Source organism: Oryzias latipes, chromosome 17, assembly GCF_053564925.1.
Source record: "Oryzias latipes strain Hd-rR chromosome 17, Olatipes_Hd-rR_3.1".
NCBI classification, from domain to species: domain Eukaryota; kingdom Metazoa; phylum Chordata; class Actinopteri; order Beloniformes; family Adrianichthyidae; genus Oryzias; species Oryzias latipes.
The window spans coordinates 21,773,512-21,797,108 of NC_136253.1; the positions used below are offsets into that span (position 1 = coordinate 21,773,512).

At 36.9% G+C, this 23,597-nt stretch overlaps 2 protein-coding genes across 4 annotated transcripts in view; one reads left to right on the forward strand and one right to left on the reverse strand.

The window, feature by feature from the left end:
- On the forward strand, positions 1-5,459 carry LOC101164434 (kelch-like protein 40a). Its single transcript, XM_004079033.5, has 6 exons — positions 1-1,191; positions 1,299-1,459; positions 1,724-1,831; positions 3,567-3,752; positions 3,905-4,054; positions 5,010-5,459. The coding sequence occupies exons 1-6, from the start codon at positions 73-75 to the stop codon at positions 5,119-5,121; spliced, it is 1,836 nt and encodes a 611-aa protein (XP_004079081.2). The 5' UTR covers positions 1-72; the 3' UTR covers positions 5,122-5,459.
- LOC101161752 (vasoactive intestinal polypeptide receptor-like) overlaps positions 5,425-23,597 on the reverse strand; it is a 24,868-nt gene continuing 6,695 nt past the window's right edge. For all 3 annotated transcript variants that reach the window (XM_078935493.1, XM_004079106.5, XM_078935495.1), the window contains 10 exons: positions 14,454-14,557; positions 14,279-14,376; positions 12,286-12,415; positions 11,270-11,423; positions 10,470-10,530; positions 9,114-9,180; positions 8,935-9,026; positions 8,612-8,741; positions 8,178-8,219; positions 5,425-8,037 (listed from right to left, as the gene is read on the reverse strand). In XM_078935493.1, the coding sequence (XP_078791619.1) occupies positions 7,846-8,037; positions 8,178-8,219; positions 8,612-8,741; positions 8,935-9,026; positions 9,114-9,180; positions 10,470-10,530; positions 11,270-11,423; positions 12,286-12,415; positions 14,279-14,376; positions 14,454-14,557 (1,070 nt within the window). In that variant the 3' untranslated portion in view covers positions 5,425-7,845. The remainder of the gene's footprint in view (positions 8,038-8,177; positions 8,220-8,611; positions 8,742-8,934; positions 9,027-9,113; positions 9,181-10,469; positions 10,531-11,269; positions 11,424-12,285; positions 12,416-14,278; positions 14,377-14,453; positions 14,558-23,597) is intronic.

Consider the following 23,597-nt stretch of genomic DNA (forward strand, 5'->3'; position numbering starts at 1 on the left):
TGTGATCACCGCCAGTACCAAACGACTGTAGAGTGCAAGAGGAGCCAAGGCGGGACAAATCGACAGAGCAAAATGGCTGCCCTGACGATAGACCCGATGGAGCAGCCTCGGATGTACCAGCAAACCTTGCTTCAGGATGGACTGTGTGACCTGTTGGAAAATGACAAGTTCGTGGACTGTGTCCTTAAAATCAGCGACAAGGAGTTCCCGTGCCACCGCTTGGTGTTGGCTGCCAGCAGCCCCTTCTTCAAGGCTATGTTTCTGTCTGACCTGGAGGAGAGCAAGAAGCGAGAGATCGTCCTCAGAGATGTTAACCCGGACGTCATGGGCATGATTCTGCGTTACCTGTACACATCTGACATTTCTTTAACAGAACAGAATGTCCAGGATATTTTTATGGTTGCAAATATGTATCAGATCCCCTCCATCTTCTCTGTCTGTGTGTCCTACCTCCAAGAGAAGCTGGTTCTGGGGAACTGTCTGGCAATCTTCAGATTAGGGCTCCTTCTTGATTGTCCCAGGCTCACTCTGACTGCCAGAGAGTTTATCTGTGAGCGCTATCAGCTTGTTGTCAGAGACCAGGACTTCTTGCAGCTTGGTCCTAGTGAGTTGGCCCTCATCATCACCTCAGATGCCCTGAATGTTGAGCGGGAGGAGCAGGTGTTCGAATCTCTAATGGACTGGGTTGGGCACGATGAGAAAAGCCGAGTCAAAGACCTGTCTGAGCTGTTGCATTGTGTTCGCTTCAGACTCATACCTGTGGATTACTTCAAGGAGAAAGTTGAACGTCACAAGTACGTCCGCTTCAATCAAGATCTCGTGAAGGAGCTGGATCTCGTGAAGGATGCTCACAGAGGGTGTTTCCCAAAGCCAAAGAGGCTTTCCAGAGATGAGGCAAAGGGGGGAGAAGGCAATGAGGATGATGATGATGAGGAAGGATATTTGCCCGGTATACTGAATAACAACCCCCGCTTTGGCATGTTTGAGATGGACTTGATCCTCATGGTCAGTAACACCGGAACTGTAGCCTATGATCTAGTCGGAAACGAGTGCTTCATTGCATCTGAATCTACAGAAATTCCCAAGAACCACTGCAGCCTGGTTACAGAACAAAACCAGATATTTGTTGTTGGAGGACTTCTCTACAATGATGAAGATAAAGATGAACCATTCAAGTCTTATTTCCTGCAGGTAGAGAGGAAGCCCTTCAGAAATTCTGTTCTTCCAGTATCTCTATAAATAATTTTGCCTTTTTTTGTTTGTTAAAATTCCTCAAACATCTTTGTTTTTGTCTCCAGTTTGACCCAGTCAGCTCAGAATGGCTGGGGATGCCCTCGCAGCCCAACCCTCGCTGTCTGTTTGGCCTGACTGAGGCTGAAAACTCCATCTTTGTTGTTGGAGGAAAGGAACTGAAGGAGGGGGAACACGCTTTGAACTCGGTTATGATCTATGACAGACAGTAAGTTTGACATGATCGAAACGTTTAATATACTCTCATTTTTCTCAAAACTAAAGCTCTATTAGATAAGCTAGACAAATCAAAACACATTTAAAGATGTGTAATTGTTTGCCTGTAATGTAAAAAAATCAAAATCTGTCAATTCTGATTTTGATTTTTGATTTTTTGAATATCAACACATTATTTTAAACAGTTGAGCCTTGAGGTTGCTCAGAGATATCAGTATTTAAATTTTAATGCTCATAATATATTCAATGCACACAGGTCCTTCAAGTGGGGAGAGTCTGACCCGCTGCCCTATGAAGTGTATGGTCATGGAACCGTTTCACACAAAGGCCTTGTGTATGTCATAGGGGGAAAGTCTGAGAGCAAGTAAGTGACACGTATGAAAGAGTTTGACCTTTTATTATATGAAAATGGCAACGATATCGGAATCTGCGGTAATTTGTTATTACTTTTCCCAAATCAGCTGTTAACGCTATTGAATCAAATTTGAATTATAATTGATGTGTCTTCACTACAGATGTGTATCCCTCCCTCTAACATTATTCGATACGCATCTCAATACATGGTCTATGAATTGATACATAAGATACAACTGACTTTGTGGTGATACAATACAGTCAAATTATTTTAAATTAAATGGATGCAATCTAGATATTGTTTACTTGGCAGTCAAAGCAACAAATGAAAACGCCTTTAAAAGTGGAGCGTGTTCTTTTTTCTTACTATCACTTTTTATTTTAGGAAACAAAAACAAAATGTCTCTAACATAACAGCGTCAAACCAGGCATTTTGGGTCTGTTAGACGATTTGTTCTTTAAAAAAACTATTACGTAATAATTTATTCGGGTATTGTTTACAGTGCTGTGAAAAAGGGTTTCACTCGTTTAGTGCATGCAACAGACATGCGCCTTTACTGTGGTTCAGCCTTTCGTAATTGACCTAAGCTGGTAGAAGTAAGCTTGTGATTGGACGTCTTTTTGCTTACATTGCATGTACATAAAAAGGTAAAGACATTAAAAGGAAGAGAGAAACTGACAAAGGTATCGCTTTTACTTTCCGACTTATTATATACGGTACTATTTTATGAACATAACCTTGTTCATATCTGTGGTTTTCAACTGATACTGCTCTTAGTCTCACAAATAGATCCATTTTTTGATTCGTATCCTTAACTTCCCTAATCTCCACATTCAAACAATAATTTTCTAATGCAAACTTTAATATTCAATAAACATACTTTATTTCATTATATAACTCTTGGCAATCTAATACTTTATTTCTTTTATAAAATTTAAAAACGAAAGCTGCATTTTTTTAATTTTATGTCATCATAGTTGTGGGTATTTATTTAAATCGTACCTTTTTGATCTAGAAATGTCTTATTTTAACATGCATGTAAACTTTTGTCATTAATAATGGAAATGCATATTTGATTACAATTTTGTCTGTAAAAAATGATAATTATGCTCCAAATTTATCGGAATTAACTTGAAAAAAAACAAGATTTCTTCCATTTTTATTGTGATTATTTGAATGATATTCAATGTTTCACTGTGACTATGTTTTGGTCAAGTAGAAATGTAGTCATTTCTTTAATTAAAACAGCTGTTTTTTTGAAAAATATTGTTAAAAGTACAAGACGTGCATAAAAGAAAATGTGTTTTTTGGAAAAAAATGACATCCGCAAGAACGTTGCTTGCAATTGTGTTCTAGCTTTCAAGACAAGCTGGCCAATCAAAGAATTTTGCAACACATTCCTATTCAAAACTCTCAGGTGTGAACTAATTTCTATTCATCTTTTCACCTCATTGCTTTTACATTTCATTTTAACTGCAAATGTTTTGCTTTAGCTTGTTTTTTCAGTCTACCTCATCAGCATTCGTCATGTATTAAGTTGATTCAAAAGAAAATTTGATCAAGAAATCAAATTTTAAAAAATGGTGGTGCACAAGACCCGGAGAGGAAATGAATTGAAAGCCACTGTGCACAATGCAAAATAAGGGGAGCCTATGATCTAGAACCTGAGCTGTGTTTTCAGAGGGTTTTAGTTTTGAAAATAAAATGTAATTATTCCTTTTAGTAGCAATGTTTTTTTTTTCAGGAAATGCATGAGAAGAGTCTGCTGCTACAATCCGACTAAGTTTGAGTGGAAGGACCTGGCTCCTCTGAAGACGGCCCGCTCTCTGTTTGGAGTCACCGTGCACAACAACCAGATCTTTGTGGCTACAGGCGTTACAGACTCAGGCCTCACCAGCTCCGTGGAAGTCTACGACATTGCCACCAACAAGTTAGACATCTTGCTTTTATTTTATTTTTTTTCATGGCTCACTTTGATGAGGTGACGCATCCGTCCACAGGAGGGAAATGACTCATGAACCTGATGATCGTAAAGTGCTGGTGAGGGTATCATGATGTTACCGTGTGTTTACTTCTCTCCAGGTGGTCTGAGTTCACAGAGTTTCCTCAGGAACGCAGCTCCCTCAATCTGATCTCAATAGGGGGCTCCATGTATGCCATAGGGGGCTTTGCCAGGGTGCCCACAGAAACCAGTGAGGTACCCATCCCAAAAGAGATGACAGACATCTGGAGGTGAGACCTCAACATGTATAATAGCATCGCTGTGATACACTCATCCAAGCATTTCATTAATCTTTTGTTCGGTGGTTAGATGGAAACAATCAGGGCTTCAACTCATTGTTCTTGATGTCTATGTTTAAAAAATATATTTTTTTATTTAAAAAAATGACCATATCAGCTCATAGTTCTTTTCAATGTCAAGTCATGAAATAGAAATGCTCTGCATTTATTATATTCTTTCAGCTTGCAATAATTTCTTAGACATGACTTTTGAACATTTATGATGCCTGAATTATTACTGAGATTTTAAGATTTTAGATTTTGAATTGTGATATTATTTCCATAAAAAATGAAAGATTCTACTTAAATAATAGTAATCTTCTCAAACAAAGACATTCTTAAAAAAACAAAACGCCCTGTGGAAAAAGCGCAACAATTGAACACAATTAATTTGATTTCAACAGCCAGTTGTGGTAAATTGGCAAATGGTAAATCTTGTGATACATTTCCAATATCAAGTTTCCGTAACAGCTACAAACTGTGTGAAGCTTAACTTTACCATAACTTTAAATTTCAGAGTCTTACAGACTTTTTTTAAACTATTAACTTGTGAAATATTAGTTTTAATTAATGTAGGAATCTTACAGCAATGAATCCAGGGGATCTGGTTTACACCCTTACACAGGCATATCCAATTACATGTCACCTATTACCATATTTACTTTACATTTAGTCATTCTGCAGAAACCTTTATCCAAAGCGAGTGAGCCAGATAACAGGTGACTTCCATTAGTTTTTTGCTACTTTGTATGGTTAAACCCAAAAATATGTACCACGTGGATGTGTGGTACATATTTTTCAGATAAATAAAAAGGATTAAAAAAATGAGCATGCTCTTAAATGTAATCTTTTATGTCACTCTATGTTTTGTTTGGTTGAAATTAGGTTTTGTGCATGTTTCTTGCAGATATGATGAGTCGGACAAGAGTTGGAATGGGATCTTACGGGAGATATGCCACGCAGAGGGAGCCACCATTCTCCCTGTGCGACTAAACACACTCCGTCTCACAAAGTTATAACCAAGCATTGTTGCTGGTGTCATAAAGGTTATAAAGGAACATTAGTAGTCAGGAGAATTACAGTTTAACTTTGAAAAATGCAGCTGTCGGGTTGCAGGACTGTTTCATGTTACCAGCAGGGGGAGACAATCTCAAGTTGAGAGTCATCTTTTTACTGGTATTTAATATAAACCTGAAATCCTGATTTGTACATTTTCTGGAATAGTTTTTCCAAAAATTTTCTATAGAGCAAAGTTATAATTACTGAGAAATAAAGTTCATAATAAATATAAATGAATGAGCAGAAAATATGCTGGAGCCTCATCCACAGTGCAAATAAATTTCTTCATTTGATCAATAACAAGTTTACATCGTTTTTGTTTTTTTTACACATTGTACAACATTTGTATGACATGTTTCCTTACAAACAAACGGGTTACAAGTCGGACACAACTTTAGGACAACAACATTTAAATTCCACAAGTGAGAAACACAGTTTAAAGTGTAAACATTCAAGATGACACCTAAGCATCACCACAAAACACAACACAAACCCATCCATATTTACAGCTGACATACTGTAGTATTTCTGTACGGTATTTGTTTTGAGGTACCTTTACTTTTTCCGCTTTATAAAAGCTGGGACCACAGACACAAGCCCAGAAAGAAAATAAAGAGAAACACCAAGTTTTAGATAAATATTTGGATCAAATATTGAGCCACCTTGCTTTTTAGTCCATTTTTACATCTAAGAGTCTGACTAAAATGTCATTAAAGTTCTGCTCTACAACATTAGTTGTCGTTACATTTCAAAGTATGGAAAAATCCCATTCGAACAATATATCAGAAGGGTTTTTAACCTATCACAACAGGTAGATGATTGTCTCATTTTAACAAATTTCCCTTTTTGCCACCAATGTCCCTCCCTATTAAATTTGATTTATACAACTTGTTATTTAAAAAAGATTATTTTTTAACTGATTGTTTTTTATCATTTAAATCTATGTACACATGTGAGATATAAAAAAAATTTTAAAGCCACATTTTTTATTAAAGGCCATTGCTTGTAACAGTTTTTTTTAGATATGAGCAGTTATAGTTTCTATAACACAACTTTGACCATTTTTAAATTCGACCCTTTTATCTAATCATTTTAAAAGGATAATAAAAATAAAAATATAAGATCAAACATACTGTAACTGTACAGAAAAAGCCATGCACCTTACCTTTATTGGCATACGTATTCACAGTTATTTACAGTTCTGTCCAGCGTGGACTAATGAAATGCATCTGATATGAGAGCGCTCTCATAAAAACTTAAAACTCTCTGTGATCTGAGCTAAATATAAATACAAAAAACTAACCCTGCTTTTTTTTCTGGAATGTTATCTGGCAGTATTTCAGCAGAGTTGATGCTCGGTATAAAACTGTCACAGCCTGGACTGGATGTCCATTGGTCCATTATATTGTATACACTTTTCCGAGATAACTCTTTTAAACAGCCTGTTTCTACCTTCAGTCTCTAAAAAAAATGGGATCAATCAGTGAAGTGGTTGGAGTGTTTTATAGATCTTGCATTTATCTACTATCACACCCTGACAAATCCTTGAGGCCTGCACTGCAAATGTGCTGCTACTATGACACAGTGATTTTTCTTCATCATCCTCTGAGTCTGCAACTTCAGATAGTTTATAAAGAATTTGATTTTTTGTTTTAGGATTTGTTAAAGATGAGATTATGGAAAAGGTCAAATGTCTCCACCGAGGCTTCAGATCAGGAAATCCCTCAATACCTGTCAGTATAGGCAAGGATATAAACAGCAGTCACAATCTGTCCCATTATGAGAGTGAAACATTAACTAAGGGTGTACTCAAACTAGTCATACTTATTTGCCTGTACCTACTCCCTGCTGATCTGCACTCACAGAGGAATCCAGGTCTTAAGCTATGTTCGATATTCAAGAATGGGCTAAACCCACAATCTTGAAAGTTCATTTAACTTATGGTGTTCACATTGGATAGGCAGGGAGGGGCTTCTTCTTGTTTTCTAATGTTTACTAGCACTTGTCTGCCACCTGCAGTTGGAAAAGCCTTGGAGCAAATCCCAGCTCTATTCTGATATATGAAAGACTTGGTGTCATATAATTCCAGATGGACACAAAGCAGAAATATTCATTTCTCCTCCGTGCTCAATTGTCAAACAGTTGGCACTTGTGTGGATCTATGCGTCACTACCAAATCCAAGTCCCTGATTGGTCAAAGTTCAACCTGGTTTAACTTTGAATATGCGTTCCATGCCTACGTGTTTTGTACTCCGAGCCCCAAAATGGTCTTAAAAAAATGTACATGACTACGTGTGAACATGAGAGTTTTGAATGTGGAAACCTGAAATGTGCGCTTACATTGATTTTTGCGTGAAAGCGGTTGCTTGAACATGCGTTGCGGAGAGCGGTGTGAACGTAGCTTAAGAGTGGATCACTCTTCCACAACTTTTTCACACTAGGTGGCAGTTTGTATGTTTTGTTTGGTTTTGTTGTTTTGCCAGTACTTGAAAACAAACAGGTAATTGATCAAAATCACAACGACCGCAACAGCTGGACACATCTGTCTTCAGAGGTAAACCTTCACAGCTGTAGAAAAGATTGGCTAGTATGAGGATACCTGGAGATTTCTTACTGAAAAAGACATGCAAGTCATACACTTAGTACATGGTAAGAGAAGATATGAAACCAACTTTCCAGGATTTTCAGATAACAGAGAGGTGCTCCTGATATATAGACGCCCGTCGAGTTGTCGGGCTGCATTTGGTCAACATGGTAATTTGGGTACTGGAGTTGTTGCCATTGCTGCCCATTGAGGGTTGCTGGTACTTAGCATCGGTCCCCAGAAACCTCTGCAGCATCCACCTGCGCCACTTACGCTTAATCTCCGATTGCACCTGCAGAAGAGGTGGGCAAACAGGATGAGGAGAGGTGCAAGGGAGGCGCGTGACGCACAGGAGGAGGGTGGGCGGAAGGAGATTTAACAACATAAAAGGAAGGCAAACATATTTAAGGGCTTTTGTTTGAATTTGCTCACCTCTCCATTTAGAAAGCAGTACAGGATGGCCACCACGAAACCCTGTTGAAAAGACGAGATAAAAGAAGAAATGTTGCTCGAAAGAGAGCCGCACAGCTGGGAAAACACTTAAAATATTTTAGAATGAATAATGATGGTAAGATTATGACCAACTTTAGGCTCAGACAGGAGGTTCATCATGTAAATGGCTGGGACTTGTTCCCAGGAGATTTCATTCCGAGCCAAAAAGGTTATAAATTAAAAACACTTTCCACTGCGATTACCATCACACCACTCTGCTTTCAGCTCTTTTATTCAACTTCAGATGAGGAAAATTATACAAAGACACTAGAAAATTTACCACTGACATGCAAACAGAATATAAATTTATGCACTGAACTTTGAAATTCCTTTGATAATGTGAGAATCTGAAAAGCTAAAAAGAAATAGGTTACCTGAAATGAGCCAAGGACAAGGTCGAACACCATTCTCACTTGCACGTGCATATTTTCAGGAATATAGGCAAATAATATGTAATTTATCCCAAAGAGAGGAATCAGCAAAAGCGTGGATTTGGCCAGTCTCCTGGAAAAACAAAAACCAAAATGATAACATAGGTTTGTTGCATTCAGCAAAAAAATAGGTAAGAACCTATTTGCTTTAGATGCAAGAGAAACCAAACATGAATATAATTCAATCACACTCTGTTGACAAGACATGACTGAAACTTTTGCTGCAAATTATCAAAGTTTGTCACACACAAAAAAAAACAACCTACGAATATTGATTAGATTCCCTCCTTCCAATGTCAGGACAATTCATTTTCTGGAGCAATATCCGGATTATACAAATGAAAAGCAAGAAGTTTACCTGCAGTGAAAGATTAGTACAGGTTAACGCTGATTTATGCAGATTTGCATTACAAATGTGCTACATAAGATGCAAATTGTGACTCACAAGGATAGAGAGTGAGATAGGAATTCGGATGATCCACCAAAGATTGTCGTCAATTGTTTCCCAACATCTGAAACAGTAAAAACAGGAAAATAATTCACTTGCAGAAGTTTTAATGTATTTTCAGCTACATGTATTGCTAAATATTCCAGCCATAGGATGACCTAGCTTCTGTTTCTTCCAGATATACATTCTGACGCACTAATGTAAAAAAAAAAAAAAACCTGACTGTGGGATATCAAGCAGGCCACAGGGGGGCAGTCTCAGCAAACTCTGGTGAAATTCAGAAGTGTGTCTGTCATGCTGTCCGGCAGGAAAAACACCAAGACTTCTTTGAATTGTTGTTATTCTTTCCTCTATATTAAATCTTTGAACAATCCCCCTAGACAGGGGTGTAACACCATCCTTCAGCCGTCCTATGGGGCCTATCACCTGCACATCTGTAAGTACCCAGTGGCTCCACTTCACTAATGCCTAGACTGCGGCATAAGGGTACTGTCTGACAAGCAACACCATACGTCATAAGTTTGTGTAACTTCCATAATCCTCACAAATACTTCACGATACACTTACCACGCACACGGCAATAGTACATTCCATTTTCATGCCATCTCTTACAGTGATTGCCACAATGGAACTGCAAGACACACCTACACTACCTTTAAGATCAGGCCACATCTGTCTACGACCCTTCATGAGCCCGGACAACCCAAAAACGTCCCAAAAGACTATCTCTCCTTCATGTTGACATGCCTGAGGTTTTTATAGAGTCCGTTTTTTTAAGGAGTTTTTCCTTACAGTGAAGGAGGGACTACAGGCAGGGATACCCAGTTTGGCTTAGTCTGTTTGGTTTAGCAATTACCTATTGTATTTTATGACTGATTTCATGCTCTCATACAATTACCAGTATGAAGACCGTTGAGACAACTGTGTTTTAATATTGGGCTATATAAACAAAATTGATTTGAATTTAATTGAAAAAAACCTCCAGCACCCATACGGGTCAACCCCCATACGGCTGCACATGACTAGGGCATTAGCTGGCCTGGAATCTACCTTAAGGAAAAAGCTGTGCATAATGTCAGTGAAAAGAAAAAAGGCCAACATATAGTAGTACCATGTGCAATAGAAATGGGGCACAGGTGTGATTAGTTTTAGTGCTGCAGTAACTTAACTTTTAGGGCAAAGATAAACACACGAAGCTTCTTGGATGTGAAAAGCACTTTCATCTGATGCTGCAGAACAATCAGAATTTGCTGAAATCTTTCCAACAAGGAACCATTTGAAGTGGTGTACAGAGCAGTACCCGTTTTGTGCAAAACCAATTTTGAAAAAGGTTAAAGTAAAGTCAGCTCTCACCCGGGATGATCCAGATAAGCCTTTGTAATCACCCATGCACAAATAAAGATTGTTGGAACCCCTGCAAGCAAGAAGCATAAACAGAATTTGCTGTTGAGCATTAAAATGATCAAAATGTCTTAGATATAATTAATTTGTTGAACTTTAAGCAATCAGTAAGATACTCAGCAGGACGTATACAGGAGGTATACAGAACTAATCTTTTGAATGACTTTATAGCTGAAGCAACGCTTTTTAAAATTTGATCCAAAAATGTAAAAGTACTCATTCATGTTCCACAACAAAATCCCCAACTTTCTTTTTGTACTGATGGTAGAGTTCTGTTCCTTCATTTATGGGAAATAAAAAAAATAAGCCTAAAATAATTGTTGAACATGTATTTTTTTTATTCATCTTTCAAACTGAATATGAAAAACGAGATGAAAAAAGCTAAGTCTTGTTCTGCCTTGTTTTTTTTTTTTTTGCTTAGATGAAAACCTACTGCCAATTCATCCATAGCATTTTAGATTGTACAAAGACATGCTTTATTTCTCAGTTCAGTCATATAAGCTGCTTCTCTATTAACACCTTGGAAGACTTAATTATTAAAAAGAGCTTATCTGAGCTTATTCATATAGAAAGACATGGATTTTTTAAAGCAGCTGCATATTTGCAGCCTAATTCAAGGTCAAGGAGTTTATGTATCCTTTGTGTTGTCCAGATGAGTAAACAATGTGTCTGGATCGCGAATAACTGGCTGCCACTTCAGATTCATGGACTGCTTATAAGAATGATCTGGGTGTGATCATGCATACACTTACCCCAGCCAATCACTATGTACCACCAGAAGTACTTCCTCTCGGAGAAGAAGGAGACGGCCAGCAGAGCATGCAGATAGAGGCCCTCAACAAGCAGCCAGAAGTAACTTGCCATGACCCCATAGTGGAAGATGACCACCACAGCTTTACAGCCCACCTATGTTAGGCACAATGATTTAAAAGGAGTGGTTCAAAGGACAAAGCAAGTAAAAAGGATGCTAGCATTGGTTACTTATTGATCTATTGATTCATGTTTTAGTTTGAACCTGCGTCAGTCAAGAAGAATCGTTGTATTTGTATTGGCTTTTACTTTGGTCAATTTGTTCATAGACAAATAAAATCCATAGATAAATAAAAATCGTTTTTTAATTATAAATATTTTAAAAGAAAAATGTTCTGGATTCAGTTGAAGAGAAATGAAAATACTGAGGACTTAATCACTTAAAGTCTCACTCCGATTATCTTTTGATCTATTGTAAAAGCAATCCTAATGGTGCTTTAACTATGATTAATTGCCATTTTTTAGGACATAGTTTCTGAAGGGTGGCAGTTGTTCATTAGAAATTCACCTGTAAGTTGGCAGACTTATTTAGTTGGTGCAGAGTAAGCCTGCCAATACTTCTCACCATCCATTTGTTTACACTCTGTCCTGCTAGCTTATTGCCCCTCACAACCCCAACTTAACATTACCGGTGCAACAAATGGGGTAAGCAATTTTTGAACTATCAAGTCGTTTTGAGTCAGGTGCCAGGAGAGTTGAAGAAGGATTTATAGACTTTGTTGTCTGCAGTTCAGGTTTAATGTTGAGCAAATAGGAACACAACATCTCACAACATCCTGCTACACAAGTGAGTGGGAAAACATTGTCAGGACCTGCGGAGACTTGGCAAACATTGCTACGCCCAGAGTGCTAACACCACGAGAAGTCAATGTCTAGGTGAGTGATTGCTTCAGGTACGGTCTGACAGTAACAGCTGAACATGGATATTTTCGTGTAAGTGTGAGGACAAAGTACTCACCGACCCCTGGCAGTTGTCGGTCTCTCCCACGTCGTACAGAACCACATCTTTGATGAAAACTGTCACAGCTTTGAGGATAAGAGACACAAACAGATGCATGTGGATGTAGTTCCTTGTGCAGTGCAGCTTCCTGGACAAAAAAATGGATTTTCTGAATCCACAAAGGAAAAGAAATGCTGATGGTTGAAGATGTTTAGACTTTGATCACCAACAAAGTAAAGATAATACTTTGCAATTAGTAAATGCATGATTCATCAACAATTTAAGTGTAAATTAACACAAGACATCACATGTCTTCCCGTTTTAAAAGATTACAGTATAAAAGCATGGCATCATCTGCAAAAATCTTTTGTAAACTTAGAATATTCATAAATTTATTATTTTTATTAAAAATAATTTTGATTTTTGGCTTATTTATTTGTAAAAAAAAAACAATTGTTCCTTCAACAAAAATGTAAACTTTGATTGACTTTACTGTAAGAAGAGCTGTAATATAATATACAATTATAAATCTTTTTTATTATAATTTGTAAAAGACAATTAGGAATTAGCTGAAAAAAGTACATTTATTATGTAATTTTATGAATAGAAACAGGGAAATGGGTTCTTAAATAACCATGTATAACTAACTATTTTAAAGCGTTGACAGAAATTACTATTTTTTTTTTAATTAAGATGTTTTTAAACCCTTTGATAAAATCCAAAGAAAATAATGTAATAAGAGATTTAGATACTTTGGGGGATTTGGTAAGTTCTTGCTGACAACAATCTAAGTTTAAGACATGAGAATAGAACTTTGTTTACCAACTGTCTCAAATTTGATCCATACATTTTTAACATGGGTAACTTTATTAAAAATAATTATCAGCAAATTTTGGATTCCTTCAATACAGCATTTAATCATTTAAAATAAAGAATTACTACAGAGGAGTTATTCTCAGCATAAAGTGGAAAAACTTAGCAAAACCTTTCCTGCCAAATGTGTTTTTGAGATTTAGTGGAGGCAGCTATTTTGAAATGAGTAGGGAAAGCCGTTCTAATCAGAATCAGAAATACTTTATTGATCCCACACGTGGGAAATTTGTGACTTCTACTGCCCCTAGTGGAATGATGATGCACAACAGCGCAGAAAACATGAACTAAGCTGTAGTTTTTTTGGACGGTTTGGATCGTGGTAATGAGATGGGGCCTCAGAAATTTGTGTATCAAATATGATACTGGGTTAATTCACAAGAATCTCAAAGCAGACACACAACAGTAATAATAGTATTTCTTGCTAAATGTGATTCTTGTGTGATTCTTAATGTCAGAGCCAAAAATAGAGGACATCTGTATAATAAAATATTTTTATTACTAAAATGGGTCTAGATTTTTTTGTTCTTTTTCTATTTTAAGGGGGCTTTTTGTGATATTTCAGGCAAAAGTAAACAAGCCTAAGACTTCTTCAGATAAAGTCACTAATGTAAATTATCTTCTGTAAATGTTTTCAAAAAGTTGTCTTTCTGGTGAGATGGGGGATGAACTGTTTCAGCCCATCAGGAAAGCTTCCTCTGCTGGTCTGGTAAAACAACACACGACATTGACCGGCTGCCTGAAAGCTGGATCTGAAGCTGGATGTAAACAGCTAACGCTGCTCCCTTCCTGTGTTTCTGCTGCGGGGTGCAAGCCAATGGGATTCCCAGAGGAGTAAACAGAAGCCTCGCTGTTTAGCCCATACCATACAAACACACGAGCAGAGAGGGATGGTTATTTGGCCAAGTGTTTGAATCCGTTGAACACGGGGGAACAAAATCATCTGACTATCTTTATAGCTGTCGTCATCCAGATAATGCCCCCCAAAAGATTTTACACTTTTTTGTGTCAAAAACACAATAAAACCTCAATTAAATACAGCAAAGTCTGTAGCGGTCACACGAAAAGGCTTTTATTTCTGTGAATATTGAAATTGGTGTTTGCAAAAAATATCAAGGAGACTTTTTATCATTTTTCTTACCGGAAAAGACACAATATAGAGATGGCGATCATCAGAGAAATGAGTGACACACTGTGACCAACAGTGTAGCCCACTTTAATGGCACTGTAGAATTTCCCCTGGAACAAAATGTTAGGTTACACTAAATAGAAAACAGCATGTTGAACTCACAGCAGCAGATAAAGGGCATACTGACTGAGTTTTCCTCCACGGTGTTGTTAGGGTTGTAACCACATTCCCTCACGTAGTCCACTCGGATGGGGGTTAAGCCATTCGCAGTGCAGGTCTTTGACACATTTCCTAACAGGAAAATAGACACGAGTGACTTCATTTGAAATTTTAAAAACAGCATCAAGTAAAAAGTTCCAATGTTTCCTCTGAGGAGTTTGTACATGCTCTGAAGTGACACAAAGTCTCACAGACAACAGGAGACACGCATGCAAACAGAGATGTTTTTTGGTTGGATCCACTTGAAGGAACAGAGGTGAAGCTCTTAAGTGCATGAGGCTCATGTCTGAAAGGGAAGAGAGGTAAATGTTTTGATTGTATTTGCAAATGTGAGACGTGTGGTTATGGATGAGTGCCAACCAGGCTATGGAGGGCTGTTCAGTTAAGCAGTATGAAATGCAGATAAATAAGGAATTAAAGGGTTATCCCAACTGGATTTCAGTTGAGAGCAGAAGTAGAGACACAAAGCTGAGCATAACAGAGCACACATCAGAGGACCCATTTATGATTAAAAAAAATCAGTTTGAAGCTGGCATTTGACCTAAAAATGCTTCACAGATTAGGGATTGTTTCACTTGGCCAGGAGACCGCTGAATAAAAATCAGTTGGTATTTGTCCTGTCTGTGTTTTTAAAATCAAACAAATGCATAGTTTTTGTGAAATACTACTGTTCTAGAGTGCGTTAAACTAAAGGTTAAAAAAGAATCTGGCTTTAGTTAGTAACAGATCTTGCTTCTTTGTTTACCCAGAAAAAGCAGAAAAATCCATTCAAGTCTTGAATGCCTCTAAATGACAACAAAACCCATTTAATTGTTAATTATTTATTTTTCTTTAAATTAAATGCAACCATTGTTATATTATCTATCAGTGTGATAGTTCAGCTATTGCAGAGTTATTAAAAGTCTTTGAGCAAATTATATCTTGCTTGTAAATTGATTAGTTAGAATTTATTTTACTTCTTTTGTTTGTTTGTTTTTGGCTACATACTTTATGGTAATTATTTTTATTTCAATTTGTTGTGTTTTGTTTTTGTTCAATGCACTGCAAAGAAGATGAAGTTCCAGCAGGACAGCTGCAATGCATATTGTTTCAAACGTTGCTAGATTAGTTTGGGAAATCATTTTGTTACATGCTAACAATATTCTTCATATTTTTTCCCCTTTGTTTTGTTTTTTCAGTTTTTTATTTGTTGTTTTGTGGGTCTTTGGCTTTAAAGAAAAATACAAATGCTTTGATAAAATAATACATTAGATGTGTTTTATTTTGAATGGAACTTGTATGTGCTGCTACCTACAGTAGGATACATTTTTTTTAAGTTATATGCATAAAAAATATAACACTGTTATGATTCAGTTAGTGTAAATATTTACACATATTTATTTATTTACCAATATTTAATGAATAAAAAGCTTAATGGCAACAAAAATAAAAAGTGTAATGCGGCTCTCGTTGGCTCCTTTAGTGTCAAAGCATGCAGACCTCTGTTCAGTTTCTGTTAAACAGCCCTATTTAGTTCCTGGTGTTAGTTCATTTTGGTTTTAGGCTTTATTGACATCATAAACCAAGCTTCCTGATAATCATATACCATTAGTTAAAATGTATTCCATAAAAGATAAAAGTTCATTTTTTTGTATCACATCAATGCATTTTATCTTTTTATGCATTCATGCAAGAGTGTAATAATCTGGGATTTTTCTTTAGCTTCATTATGTCTGTCATTTTTTTTCTGACACATTTTCCTTCCCTTTTTTGAAATGTAAAAAAGCAAGCAGCTTTGTTGAAGAGTGGTGAATGCAGAGACTCAAGGCTGCTGTAGAAATCTAAATGTTGGGCATTCCTCGCGATGCCCAACAGCTTCGCTCAGCAGTCTCTTTCAAATCAAGATGGAGTTGGGAAATGACCAACAACCCAATCTTAGAATGTATTTGCCATCTGAATTTGGCCAACTCACAAATACCTGAGCGGCGTATTGCCGAGACGAATGCGGCTCGGCTTCTTCAAACACTGTGACAAGACACAAAGGCGATGATAAGCCTGTGCTGGTTTAGTCCATGCCACTACTGGATTAGGCTTGTTTGAGGGATTGCCAGAAGAATGCTTTCATCCTTCCCCAAAATAATGGCTGCAATGATTCTGAGAATGGTGGGTAACAACACAAGAGGGTCCAAACTGATTCCTCGCCCCCGCAATCGATTTAAATTCCAGCTGTTTTATTTAAAACATTTTTACTCAAATCCCTTATTCTTTTTGATTGCGACTTCATAGAAGCATCAGCATCTGTTTCAGTGAAAGCAATGGAAAGAGAGATTGACTGCCTTCAACCTGCTGCTGCAGGTGAAGAGTTCAGCGCACTATCTCAACTAAATTTACAGCCCAGCCCCCGTAGCCCTGTGGCGCCATGTTTCGTAATGCTTGAATTTTTTTGCGTGAGTCTTCTAAAATGAACGGATTGGGATGTGTCGATAACTTAGCTGTTTCACAATGGTCTCAGATATTGTGAAGCAGAGTTTTAATATGTCCAAGTTACCAGTGCTCCTCTCTAAACGGTTGACTTTCTGAAGACCGCTTTTCAAAAGATCATAGACATGAAACAGTCAGCTTCTTTAGCAAACAAATCTTAGTTTCTAAAGAGCTCATATTTGAGTCACATGGTTCCCATCCAGCTGCAACAGTAATTTACAATGCAGCAACTCCCAGACTGTACATCATCCCTTAATTAAGTCCCTCTTACTTGACCTGTCAACAACCCGAAAACCTATGTTAAACAAGAGACCCTCACTGACCTGATTTACTACAGAACTGATATCTGTGCTACAAAGGTCATCCATAACTACTTCTCTATCCCTGTTCTCCATCCTGCCTCACACACTAGGCTCCTGTTGATGCTGTGAGTGCGTGACATGTCGGGGAAGCATACCTCTCCTTCCCTTGAGTGCCTTACTTTTTATTTTAGCTACTACCTCCCAAGTGAGTTGCAGCACAGCTTCCCACAGAAACATGCCTTTCTACCCAAAGCCTTCACATGCTCGTGATCAATCTTTAGTTCAACCTTTCTCTCCTGTCTTGAAAAACGGGATGGATTGCATCAGTATGAGGCCTTTTGCCATGTCTGCAGCCCACAGGTTAAGTACATAAGCAGAGCAAATATTCATAACGGACATTTGCGACTAAAAGTCTGACAAAAACAAAGTAAAACCTTCACATAAAAGCCATTACTTTCCTTGATAAGTTTGTAGTATTATTACTTGACTGAAAAAAAGTTTTACAACACCAGGAAAATAAAAAACAATGTATTCTTTCATAATTTGAAAGCCTTTAAACAAGGACAATAATTCATCAAATTATAATAAAATTAGAAAAATCTTAAGCAAATTTAAAGCATTGTATACAAAAAACTAGATCTAATCATGAATAAAACACCTTTTTTTTTTAATATCAATCTACAACTTTAAGGACTTCTTTCCCCTTTTCTTTCAGTTTCTAAAGGTTTCTGCATGAGTTTGTGTTTTAGGACAACTTAAAGACATCCCAAAAGTGCTCACTTAAAGTATCACCTTCAGTAGATGAAGTAATATGAATGAACTCTTGAATTAAAAAATTGTACACTAAGGCATGGTTTAGAAAATCAAAAAAGACAGAATGAGAAGAGAATATAGGAAAAAAACTAAACATACAACTTGAGTTAATGAATAATTCAGGACTCTATGTGAGGCTTTTTGCAGAATGTGGATAGTCTGTTATAAGAAGACACTTCCTCAGTACAATTCTTCAGTTTATATAGAACTCTGAATATTAGTATAAATCGATTTCATTACACGGTGGACCTGAAGGGTCCTTTAAAAAAGGCATTAAAGTATTTTAATATAAAAAAAAATATTGTAATGTAAAAGCAATTAAGATCAAGATGTAAAAAAGTAAATTATCTTTCAGTTTTATTCTGAATACGTGACATAAATTAACTGAATTAACATTCATTTTTAATTATTTATCAAATATGTCAAAAATCCAAAACAAGTAAAATGTTGCATACATTAAATTAGCTATGTCTGTATATTTACTTGATGTAATACAAATTATCAATGAATTTTTAATGCATAAAATAATTGTTATGTGTCAGAGATTACATACACAAACAAATGGAGATAGGCTTTTTTTTGCTACTTTTGAAATGTTTTAAGTGTTTTAGTTTAAAATGTAAGCTTACCTTACAGTCTACCCTATGTATTTACTTTTTTTATTTAAATGTTGGGATAGTTTGGGCTCAATCTGGGGAAACCCAATGGAGTACAGCTGTGTGACGCCACAGATTGGCTTATATTGCAGGGGTCTGAAGTCAGACGACTTGTGATGACAAACTGTACACCAGACAGAAATGTAGGACAGCTGGACAACAAAGCTTTTGTTCAGCAGAGGATTTAAATTATCACCTGTCAATTAAAATCAAAAACTTTCAAATAAAATTGCGACTGTTTCCTAAAATTCTCTCGGAATTTAGGTTGAAGCAAAATCAAAACCGTTTTTGGTTTACAGAAGACTCTCAATGTGTTTGTTTGCTTTGCCTCATAAAGTTGAGTCGTTTGACACTGCAGTAAAAAGGAACTGTCATTCACCTGGTAAACAGACCAGCTACTTTTGTTTGTAAAATTGCTTTTAACAGGAAGTGAAAGTGTCGCCGCTTTGTATAAAATTGGCCCAAACAATAAAGAAAAATCCAATAACATTTTGAAATGCTAATGTATTGTTTAACTGATTACTTTTTTTTTTTAAAAAGACACCCCTTTAGGAAGAATATTTATAACTGCAGTTTTAACGCCATACAAAGGCATGGATTTTGACTGAACCATTACAGCACCTTAATAATCTTTCCTCTTTCACTCCAATTGTCCTGTTACATGACCCAGTGTCCCTCCTTATAAAGGGATGGTAGATTTAGTACCTGCTAGATAACGACGACTGCTGCTCCAAAATCGGCCCCCGATTACCCCTTGACCCCTACATTTCACATCTTTTGTACTAAAGAATGTGCTGATCTGTTGTAGTTGCTTGGGATTTTTTTTAGCTTTTGAGAGACACTTTAGTTGAACCCCTCCTAAGAAGACAGAATGATCTGAATGAGAGTTTGAAGACTGCCTTCAAACTTTACAAGAACGGAAATATGAATAGTTTTATAGGTCACGCTTATTTATACACATTTGTGAGGATGTGCTGTCCCATGTTGTCTGTAAGGGCAATCCTCCATTTTTTCAAACGTAAATCATTTAGTCTGGTTTGATTAACAGCATCTATCTCACAGAGGTTAGGTAAACAATAACAGAAATCCCCTAAATCCTGGTTTCCTGTTTAGAAATCAAATGAATGTGAATTTTCCATCTATGAAAAATAATGCAACTTGCTGTAAAAAGAGTTTGTATTGTGTTCTGACTTACAGAGACACAAGTATTCTCACTTTTGCAAACATCAGCGTGCATGGAGGAAAGGTCCTGCTCTTGCCTTTTGGGTGTGAGCATTATTCATGCATCCGGCATGCAGTGTTGAGGTTTCCTTCACCTGAATAGAGACTCATAGGGAAGTGCAGCAGCACACCCCGGACCTAAGAGAAATTTTAGTTCCATTCATTTGATCTGCAGATTTCAAAGCTGTGGATAAATATACTGCATGTCTGAGGTAATCATTAAAAAAAAAGTTTTGTAAGGTTTTAAAGAATTTTTTAAAAACCCTGCAGCTTTGAGGTGCAACTTTTCAATTAATCTACGTCTGCGTCAACTTCTGTAACACTTCTCAAGGCTGTCGTTTGAAACGGATGTTTCTTCGCCTGCTAAATACAAACAATTTCTAATTATTCTGAAGTAGCTTTGTGTTGTAATTAATGACAAACACCCAGGAAACTAAAAGGAGAACTGTCTAAAGAGCTGCAGTGTGGAGGTCCCTGAAAATCCAACAGTAAACTCCCAGCACTGTAGTTCCTCTTCTACATAATTAGCTGCACTTCCCTGTGAGGCTTTCAAAGATTAAAACTAGTCAAATAAACAGCAGGCCTCTTTGATGGATGTATGATGCTTTTATGAAGACGTGTTTTGTTGTTATGCAATGCTTTTTTTGTGTGATTCTTTTCTCTTATATTGAGCATTATTACACAAGCAGAGACACCAAATATACCTGGTGTGTGTATAACGTGTGAGTGTATGCATGTGTTCCACCTGCAGCATGCTACTGGCTCCGCCTCTCGCACCTTTTTTGAGGTTTCCCAACTAATAACAACAGTTCTAGGATGGTTATGAGTGCTGAATACACCTAGCTCCAATTTTTGAACTATGAATGTTGCGTCCAGCCTGCTCTCTCTGTATTGGCTTTGTAAATATAGCTTGTGTGATGATGAGTAGCATCCACAGTCTTACTTTTCTGGTCATTAAAAACCTGAGCTTTATTGTAATTTGTCCCAATTTTATATTTCACACCTTTTCTTGCTGTGGATTGGGGGCCTAAAATCCTAGAACAATGACTACAGAGGAATAATTAAAACGAGCAGCTTGTTCCTTTCCTGTTAATTCCAAATACATAAACACAGATTTAAAAGATGGACAGAAGGATGTGCATGTTAATAAGTAGTGTGATTATTTACAGGCAGCTGATTGTGCTGAATGACAATGACTATTTGTCAGATACAGGTTTGAAAGATACACACATTGAAAAGCATTAAGCTGTCCCGCCTGAAGCGTCTTCATTCTGATGAAGCTGAAGGCCAAATTCTTGGTTGTCAGATAGAGTTCAACTATAAGAATCAGTGTATTTAGTTTTGTTTTACATTTTTTTATAGTTATGGTCCTGCTTAGTTGGTCTTTGTGGTTAGTTGCTGTGGTTAAAGTTTCCGATTTTCTATCAAAGCTTCTTGTGTTTATATCATTTTGATCTCCCTACTGTACAGCAGTCCTTGGATTTTGAATCTTAAAGACCCACTCTGGTGAATATTGTGTTTTTGGTGTTTTTATGTGGCATTTTATTTATTTATTGAAAATAAATTGAGAATCGGGAGCAGATGAAAAAATGCCATGTAAAAAATATGAATAAAATATAAATAAAGAATATTATGTCATTTCTAAGTATTTCTTTATTCATATTCTTGTGAACCAGGACTAGACAAAAAATTGCTGTGAGAAAAAGCATGTAGGTGTGACATAGAGCTTACAACAGCAGGCCACAAGCTCCCTGCTCTGCTTTATTCCAATGCATCCACTGGCAGACAACTAGATTCATGTCCATCTTTATTTTCCTCTGACATTGGTCGCTGTTTTTCTTGAATTGCCAATGTTAGGTCAAGGGTGTGAGGGCATGTAAGGCAGCGGGAGAGAGCATGAACGTATAAACTTTAACGTAATTCTACTCATTTGGGGGGATTTAGAGCCACATTTAGATTCCTTTGAGCATTTGTGTAGGAGTAAGGCTGTGTCTATACTCCAACAGATAAAGGTGTAGACTTCACATGTTAAGGGGGAAAAATTCTGCCTGGTCTTTGTAGTTCTGTTTTTCAGTCAAAAAACATGATTTAATGATGTTACGGTTGGTAAGGGTGAGCAGCGTAAAGCTGTCACACCAATGCAGATAAAAGCAGTGGTTAGGCACTAAAGATAGACACGGCATCTATTCTGCCACACTGCAAGGACTGAATTAGATCTTTAAATAGAATTGTTGATGCTTTTTTTATTTCCTACCTCGCATTAAACTTAAGGTACGATTGAATTAGGAGATAATTGTCGCATTGTTGTTCCACACTTCTCCATGAATACATTTTGTTACCTTCATATTTTCCCTTTTTTTTGCAAAGTTTCAAATCCTGAGGGAAACTCCCAACTCTTGCAAGGAAGTAAGTGACCTACTTTATTAACCTGCTGCTATGCGAAGATATTTGTTAGTGGTAAAAACCCAACGGGAAAAAGAAAAACAAGAAAATAAGGGCGCAGCAGATGCTGAAAATACTCATTTGAAGTAGTTATTCTATGAGTTAGGGACTGCTGAATATTTAACAACAAATATTGCTTAGAGGAAAAATAAAAGCAGATATGTAGGTGTGCTAAAGGATTATATTTATCATGTCTTAATTGGGTTTTAATTTGTAAAAAAATAAATAAAAAAATCGGAATTAATCTCCTGTGCCAATAAAATGATACAATGACGTCAGGTCAGCTTTTCTGGAGATTTAGTGAAAAATAAAAACACATTTATGGTGATTTTCTAACGTTTGAGTATCAAACACAAAAATAGAAAAGAATCACAAACAGCTAAGAGAGCTAAAGGCATGAGAAACTTCCTTTGGCTTTTCTGTTGCAGATATATTTGTAGGAACCACATCTGTACTAAATAAACAACTACAAACCCAGCTGCAGACACACAGTAAACACAGAATTAAGCAAGGCAAGCTAGTAAATCGGATTATCAACGTCTCCAACAGATGTTAGTCCGCTCGGTTTAAACCACTCAGAAAGATGACGCAAATTAATGTTTCTTCTTTTTAACCCTAATGTTTTGGATTTTCTGTCTTCTCAAGTTTATTTTAGGTTTAATTTTTTATTGCAATGTTACTGTCACAATGTAACCTCATTGCCCTGGCTTGCAGAATTTGGCCAACACATAGCAGGGCTACAATGTATCTGCTAGTATTCAACAGATTCATGCAGCTCTATAGGACTGTTAAATGTTTATATTATAATTTTTGCACATTGAATGTGTTCAGTGTGTGGACTTCAATAATATCTAGGGTTTGCAGCCAAAATATTCAGCTGGATTGAAATGCAAGAAGCACAAAGAGGATTTCTTGAGTGCCTCCTTGCATGCTCAAGGTGGGAAAATGCGCATTAACAGCTGGAAAGGAATCCCCACCATCTGTTGATAAAATGGCCTGTTTTCTGTAAAGGTTCATCAATAAATCTGTGGGAGATTGAAACTGGGTGATCCACAGCATTTAAAACCAGGTCAAAGACATTTACGAATGCCCGTCTGTGGAAAAGCATCGGATAAAAAAGGTTGTCAAAACTCAGTGATGTTATTTTAAACTTTGTTTATCTAATATGTTCTCGAACTCCAGCTAGTTCAAAAAAGTGACAGAGATTTTTTCTGCTGT

Bases quoted from the DNA above. Each gene is read 5' to 3' on its own strand.
- LOC101164434 (XM_004079033.5), top strand. From the start codon at position 73: ATGGCTGCCCTGACGATAGACCCGATGGAGCAGCCTCGGATGTACCAG. The intron at 1,192-1,298 runs GTAGAGAGGAAG...TTTTGTCTCCAG, and splicing joins TCAAGTCTTATTTCCTGCAG to TTTGACCCAGTCAGCTCAGA. The intron at 3,753-3,904 runs GTTAGACATCTT...ACTTCTCTCCAG, and splicing joins TACGACATTGCCACCAACAA to GTGGTCTGAGTTCACAGAGT.